This window comes from Physeter macrocephalus, chromosome 6, assembly GCF_002837175.3.
Source record: "Physeter macrocephalus isolate SW-GA chromosome 6, ASM283717v5, whole genome shotgun sequence".
NCBI classification, from domain to species: domain Eukaryota; kingdom Metazoa; phylum Chordata; class Mammalia; order Artiodactyla; family Physeteridae; genus Physeter; species Physeter macrocephalus.
Genome location: NC_041219.1, coordinates 90,869,241 through 90,877,247, shown reverse-complemented (window position 1 = coordinate 90,877,247; position 8,007 = coordinate 90,869,241). Strand labels below are relative to the sequence as shown.

Below are 8,007 nucleotides of genomic sequence, written 5' to 3'. Positions count from 1 at the left end.
TAGAGAAATCCTGCGTGCAGCAACAAAGACCCAACACAGCCAAAAATAAATAAATAAATAAATAAATAAAATGAATTAAAAAAAAAAAAAAGAATAAACAGAAAAGGAGAAAGAGACAAAGGACCAAGCAAAAAGGTGAAATTTTGATATTGGGAAACAGGAAAATGAAAAAAATAAAATATTTTAGTGGAGACCAAGAGATCAGGACAAACTCTCATTTACTGCCATCCTACCTAGGAACCCCAGGCCCAGCTGACCGACATTACTGCTCTCCTACAGTCTCTCTAGAGAAGATATATTAACAGTACTCCCCGCTGCAAGCCCTCAAGCACAGGACACCCCAACCGAGCCTCTCGCTTGAATAAAGTAACCCCAGGACTCTTTTTTTCTCCACCTCCTGGGCCTTCCTTTCTTTCCTGACCACTTTCCTCAGTGTCCAGGTGGCCTCACACATATATGACTGAAAAGGAAATTAACATTTGTTTTATGTGAAACTGCCTTAGCATTATTGGACATTATTTCCTTTGATCTCAACTAATCTGTGAGTTAGTCTCAACTTAAGTAGAAAAAGTAAGAATCACATAGGGTTCACACTCGCCTAAAATTTTAAAGCTTATGAAATGGGGCTCAAATCAACTCAAAAGCATCATACCAAACTGCATCTACTATTTTTTAAATAATGCCCACTTTTTTAAATGGAGACCTATTACAAAAATAAATAGCAATTTTTTCCCCTTCCCACTAGGATAATGATTTTGTTTCTGTTGGATCAGATACAAAATGGTTTACCCCAGATCTCTCAATTCATGAAGGTGTTCTGTTTTGAGATCCAGCCACAAAAGATTCAAATTTATGTTGCATTTTCACAACTATTAACATACACTGATTTTTAAACTGAGGGAGAAGAGAACCCAACAGATTTATAAAAGCTGTTTAGGGTATACTGGCCATGGGACATTCTTCCATACACAGATATGTGATTTACCACATGGTAATGTCTTTATAATTATGGACAGCAAAGGTCTGACAAAGGCTTTGTTTTTAACTTTTGAATTAACTTCTGTGACAAAGTTTTACAAAGAGATAAAAGTTTAAATCACATTGGATTAAACATTTAATCACCTTTATCGTTAAGAATAGAATAATAGCAAGTGAATATGATGAAAATGAACATGATACATGAAAATGTATGAAAGCAACTAAGATTTATGCCTGGCACATGAAACAATTATTATCTCAGAAAATTCAAGAATAAAGTCAAAATAAGAACCCAAGAAAAATATTAAACCAAGAATTCCTCTATCTGTTACTAACTTGAACTATGAACTTGGCAAAACACAAACTTTCTTTGCCTCACCTTCTTCCTTTGTAAAAGGAGGATAAAAATATCTGCTCTGACTTCCTTGTAAAATTGTTATTTCTCTCAAAGCATCATCCATGCATAACAGTTACTTCTAGGGTGCAGGGAGATCATGATCAGTGAGGAGCACACAGGAAGATTTTTGGAGGCTGATACCTTTCAATTTTTTGACCTGGCTGGTGGTTTCATAGGTGTTCACTTTATTCTTTAAATCTTAATTTCTTCTGTGTACTTTTCTATATGCATTTTATCTTTCATAATTTCTATATATAATACCATGTAAATGTTAGAAATTAGCATAGAGTCACACACACACACACTATATATATATACACACACACACACACATAAACAAAACAAACCACTGAATTTTACCAGCTACTCTTTCTGTTCCAATATTGCAGGAAAAAACTGGCTTTGTTGGACTTAATGAAAAACAGTATGGTATACCAAAAACAATGTGCAGTGTATATTCTTAAGAATAATTCTGCTTATACAGGCATACCTTGGAGATATTGCAGGTTCAGTTACAGACCACCACAATAAAGTGAATATTGCAATAAAGCAAGTCACATAAATCTTTTGGTTTCTCAATGCATATAAAAGTTATGTTTACACTATACTGTACTCTTTTAAGTGTGTAATAGCATTATGTCTTTAAGAAACATACATACCTTAATTAAAAAATACTTTATTGCAAAAAAATGCTAACCATCATCTGAGCCTTCAGCAAGTCTTTTTGCAATAGTAACAAAGATGATAGTAATGAAAAAGTTTGAAATATTGCAAAAATTACCAAAAGTGACACAAAGACATGAAGTAAGAAAATGCTATTGGAAAAATGGCGCTGATAGACTTGCTCAGCACAGGGTTGCCACAATTCTTCAATCTGTAAAAAACGCAGTATCTGCAAAGTGCAATAAAACAAGGTATGCCTGTACTAGATTTTTGCCAAAGTGCTAAGCCTGTACTAGATTTTTGCCAAAGTGCTAAGCCTGTACTAGATTTTTGCCAAAGTGCTAAGCCTGTACTAGATTTTTGCCAAAGTGCTAAGCCTGTACTAGATTTTTGCCAAAGTGCTAAGCCTGTACTAGATTTTTGCCAAAGTGCTAAGCCTGTACTAGATTTTTGCCAAAGTGCTAAGCCTGTACTAGATTTTTGCCAAAGTGCTAAGCCTGTACTAGATTTTTGCCAAAGTGCTAAGCCTGTACTAGATTTTTGCCAAAGTGCTAAGCCTGTACTAGATTTTTGCCAAAGTGCTAAGCCTGTACTAGATTTTTGCCAAAGTGCTAACTTTAGATCAAACCCCACAGAAGATGCAAGACTACTGTAATAAAATCCCAATCTCAAATAACAGTAATAGAAATAAAAATATTTAATTACAAAATGTAAAACTGCTCCAAATTCCTTTAAAGCCAGAAAATATGTAGAAATATTTAGTGTTAAATTAAAAGTCGCTTTAAAAAGTTACCCCAGAACTTTAAACAGCTCAATTTTCCCCAATTTGATTATGTCAATATTCCTAAGAAGTATTTTTTAAAGATTCTAAAAATGGCTCTAGGAAGAGATTTCAACATTTCTTTTCACAGTCTACTAATCCAACATTTGTTTTCAGCTCTTATTAATAGAACACTGATAGTTAAATAGCAAGGGAAAAAAATAAAGGGCTTTACTTACAGTTGATCCAAGATGAGGCGGATTATCAATGGGTTTTATCACGTTTTGCCTTTGAGTAGAATCAAGAAAGACATCATCCCAGTGTCCTTTCTCAATTAATTCCTTGAAAATAAATTTGTAATCATGACTATCAAAATATTCTCATGTTAATCACACAACAAATAAATGTGTTTATGCTTCAGAAAATAAGACTATATTTTGGCGGAAAGAATGCATACCTTTTTAATTTTTGAAAGTTCAGTCACTGCCTGCTTATTTCCAGGTTCCAGAAGTAAAACAGTTTCAAAATCTAAAACGAATTTATAAGAAATATAATAAATTAGTGAAAATACTTTATGGAGTTCAAGAAATGATATATTTAGTTAGTAACCCCATAATTATCTCAAGAAGTTTTACTCAGGATACTAGGAAACTGGTGAGCAATAATAAGAACATTTACCAGCTGCTATTCTAGTTGCTTTATATGAATTCTCATGTAACCATGACTACAACTCCACTTTACAGTGAAACAACTGAGGCCTTGATCCAGAGGTCATCTAACTTACCAAAACTCACACTGTTAACAAATGACAGGGTAATCACCAAACATAAGACAGAATCTAAGAGAATCCCAGATAATGGAATATTATTAAGCCTTAAAAAGGAATCAAAGTCTGATATATGCTACAACATGGATGAGCCTTAGAGACATGCTAAGTGAAATAAGCCAGACATAAAAGGACAACTACTGTATGATTCAACTCACATGAGGTACTAGAATAGTCAAATTCAGAGACAGAAAGTAGAATGTTGATTACCAGGGGCTGGAGGAAGGGGGAATGGAGAGCTATTGTCAAAAGGGTAGAATGTTCAGAATGGAATGATGAAAAAGTTCTGGAGATGTGTAATGGTGATGGCTGCACAACAATGTGAATGTACTCAATGCCACTGAACTGTACACTTAAAAATGGTTAAAACAGTAAATTTTATGTTATGTCTATTTTACCATAATAAAAAAATGCATGGGCTACAGCTGAAGCCAGACTTAAACTGCCAGATTTAAATGAACATTCAAAACACAAAGGCTGAAAATCAATTATATAAGTATTGATGTGTCAAGAAGTTAGAAAACCAGCAAATTAAGCCAGAAGACAGATGAAGGAAGGAAATAAAAAGCAGAAATATGTAAAACAGAAAACACACAAGAGAAGTAAGTTGGTTCTCCAAAATGACTAACAGAATAAATACTTAAAAGATCATGAAAAAATAAGAATAACTAGTATCAAGAAAAAAAGCAGGGGCATCACTACAGTCTCATATTATCCTCTACCTCCTGGTTGCTGACTCCCTTTTCATTCTTGCCTTTTTCTTGCTATTTTCCTTCTCACCTATAATTCGAATTTTTCATTAATTTTGGTCAGATTGTACTGTATGCTATTAAAAGATAACCAGGTCCACTATGGAAGCTAAATTCCTTCAAATCTACAAATGTATTCATGATCTAAACTGTGAAAGAAAATGTACTTCTCTAAGTTCTGTATCCTTGAACCATGGGAAGGCTATGCAAATCTCTGCTTCTATAACAGGAGTGTCAACAGGAAGAGTGAGGGCTGGGTGTTATAAAAATAGTCTTACCTTGTTTGGCCTCATTGAGCTTTCCCAAAAATGTTCTTGCAGTTCCCCTTCTGGCAAAAGCTTTAGAATATGAGCCATCTAATAAAATAGCTTGTGTGCAGTCTTTTTCAGCCTCTTCATACCTATTAAACATGATTAAATGACCAAGTAGAAAAATGTAGCTTACAGAAAACTTCATATAAACTGAGTTTCTAATATAAAAACATACATATAATTTCAATTACCAGCTCCCAAATCTGTGTTTGAGGGCAAAGACTAATTTTTAAATTTTTTATTCTCACCAAATTTTGGAATCATCTGGTGAGGAGAGAGAAGGTATCAGATTAAGGGAAAGTCAGGAATGAGTCTGCTAGAAGGATGAAATTAATGATGATAAAATATGAGTAGAGCAGACAAAAGAACACCACTGCTGGCAGTGTACCTCCCCTCCAACTCTCAGTATGTACAGGTACTATATTAAAAATTATAACTGGCATTAAATCTCCAAACTTCATTAATATTTACCCACAGTACACATCACCTAAGGAAAACAGCATACACAAAACTTAGGATTCATTATATACATGAAAGCATATCATCTAATACTTTTCATATATTCTACATTTCATAAATTCTACTCAGTCATGCAACCAAGAATTAATTCAGTCTGAGTACTGCTTTATGACAACAAAAAGCTAAGAAAAGCTAAAAAAAAAACAGAAAAAACTTGAGACCCTCATATATATTAAAATGACATTAATGAATTATTGTGAATTTATCTGGCATAATAATGGTATTGTGGTTATGTATGAAACATCCTTTAGGGATGAAATATCATAATGTCTCTGATTTGCTTTACAATAATTCAGGGGGGAAAAACGCTGAAACAAATATGACAAAAAAGGTATGGCTAGTGAAAACTAGATGATTTGGTACATAGAGTTTATTATGAAAAGTTTCATAATAAAAAGTATTATTTTAAAAAAGAATCTTCTGTGATCACATTCTTCCCAAGGCCTAAGTGAATGCCATTCTACCTTCAAAACAATACCTAGTGTGAAAAAGATTAAACACCTCTGAATTCTTTAATTCACTTTTCAGCAAGAGAAAGAACATGTTTGTGTGTGTTCGTGTCCATGCCCCAACCAGTATATTTTCTACTTGACTGATTATATCATTCTCCCATTCAAGATACTGCATTGCATGGTCCCCACATTTTTTACAATAAAGTCTGCAGAGCACAAAGTCAGGGGCTTGCATGACGCTCCAGCCTTATCTCTGCTACTGCCCCTGCATACCAGCCATCATACGGACCACTTGTCCTTTCCAGAGGTACCATGGAATTTCCCACTCCTGTGCCTCTGAACCTGCATGAGGACACTCGACCTGTCTGTTCACCTCACTAATCATACTATCCCTTTAGATCTCGGTTCAGTTCAAACTCCTGTTTGAAAGAGTTGCTCTTTTCCTTGTTCCTCATCTAGCCTATAATATCTGACAGGAGTCACTATGTAGCAGAGAAAACTTCTGATATTAACTGAATCTAAAAGACACACTAGAAAAAGATACAAATAAGAGTCACATAGGGAGACCTTCAAGATGGTGGAAGAGTAAGACGTGGAGATCACCTTTCTCCCCACAAATACATCAGAAATACATCTACATGTGGAACAACCCCTACAGAACACCTACTGAACGCTGGCAAAAGACCTCAGACCTCCCAAAGGCAAGAAGTCTGTGTTCGAGCACAGGTCACTATCCCCACCTCCCCTCCCGGGAGCCTGTGCAGCCTGCCACCGCCAGGGTCCCGTGATCCAGGGACAACTTCCCCAGGAGAACAGACGGCGTGCCTCAGGCTGTTGCAACGTCATGCCGGCCTCTGCCGCAGCAGGCTTGCCCCGTATCCATACCCCTCCCTCCACCTGGCCTGAGTGAGCCAGAGCCCCCGAATCAGCGGCTCCTTTAACCCTGTCCTGTCTGAGCAAATAACAGACGCCCTCAGGCGACCTACATGCAGAGACGGGGCCAAATCCAAAGCTGAACCCTGGGAGCTGTGCAAACAAAGAAGAGAAAGGGAAATCTCTCCCAGCAGCCTCAGGAGCAGCGGATTAAATTTCCACAATCAACTTGATGTACCTGCATCTGTGGAATACCTGAATAGACAACGAATCATCCCAAACTGAGGAGGTGGACTTTGGGAGCAACAATATATTTTTTTCCTTTTTCTCTTTTTGTGAGTGTGTATGTGTATGCTTCTGTGTGTGATTTTGTCTGCTTAGCTTTGCTTTCACCATTTGTCCTATTGTTCTGTCTGTCAGTTATTTTGGGGGGGTTTTTTTGTATAGTTTTTAGCGTTTGTTATCATTGGTGGATTTGTTTTTTGGTTTGGTTGCTCTCTTCTTTTTCTTTTTTTTACTACTTTTTAAACTTTATTTTATTTCTTTTTTTTCCTCTCTCTTTCTTTCTTTTTTTCTCCCTTTTCTTCTGAGCCATGTGCCTGACAGGGTCTTGCTGCTCCAGCCAGGTGTCAGGCCTGTGCCTCTGAGGTGGGAGAGCCCAGTTCAGGACACTGGTCCACCAGAGACCTCTCAGATCCACATAATATCAAACGGTGAAAGCTCTCCCACGGATCTCCATCTCAACGCTAAGACGCAGCTCCACTCAACGCCCAGCAAGCTACAGTGCTGGACACCCTATGCCAAACAACTAGCAAGATAGGAACACAAACCCACCCATTAGCAGAGAGGCTGCCTAAAATCATAATAAGGTCACAAACACCCCAAAACACACCACCAGACGCTGACCTGCCCACCAGAAAGACAAGACCCACGTTCATCCACCAGAACACAGGTACTAGTGCCCTCCACCAGGAACCCTACACAACACACTGAACCAACCTTAGCCACTTTGGGAAGACACCAAAAACAACAGGAACTACGAACCTGCAGTCTGCGAAAAGGAGACCCCAAACACAGTAAGTTAAGCAAAATGAGAAGACAGAGAAACACACAACAGATGAAGGAGCAAGGTAAAAACCCAACAGACCAAACAAATGAAGAGGAATTAGGCAGTCTACCTGAAAAAGAATTAAGAGTAATGATAGTAAAGATGATCCAAAACCTTGGAAATAGAATGGAGAAAATACAAGAAACATTTAACAAGGACCTAGAAGAACTAAAGAGCAAACAATGATGAACAACACAACAAATGAAATTAAAAATTCTCTAAAAGGAGTCAATAGCAGAAAAACTGAGGCAGAAGAACATATAAGTGACCTGGAAAATAAAATAGTGGAAATAACTACTGCAGAGCAGAATAAAGAAAAAAGAATGAAAAGAATGGAGGACAGTCTCAGAGACCTCTGGGACAACATTAAG

General features: G+C 36.8%; 1 protein-coding gene across 1 annotated transcript in view; it reads right to left on the bottom strand.

Moving 5' to 3' along the window:
* The window catches only part of RPAP3 (RNA polymerase II associated protein 3), a 54,195-nt gene that overhangs the window by 25,080 nt on the left and 21,108 nt on the right, over nucleotides 1–8,007 (bottom strand). The window contains exons 9-12 of the mRNA XM_024122925.3: nucleotides 4,652–4,773; nucleotides 3,256–3,326; nucleotides 3,034–3,139; nucleotides 2,067–2,095 (exon numbers count right to left, since the gene is read on the bottom strand). Of these exons, the coding sequence (XP_023978693.1) occupies nucleotides 2,067–2,095; nucleotides 3,034–3,139; nucleotides 3,256–3,326; nucleotides 4,652–4,773 (328 nt within the window). The remainder of the gene's footprint in view (nucleotides 1–2,066; nucleotides 2,096–3,033; nucleotides 3,140–3,255; nucleotides 3,327–4,651; nucleotides 4,774–8,007) is intronic.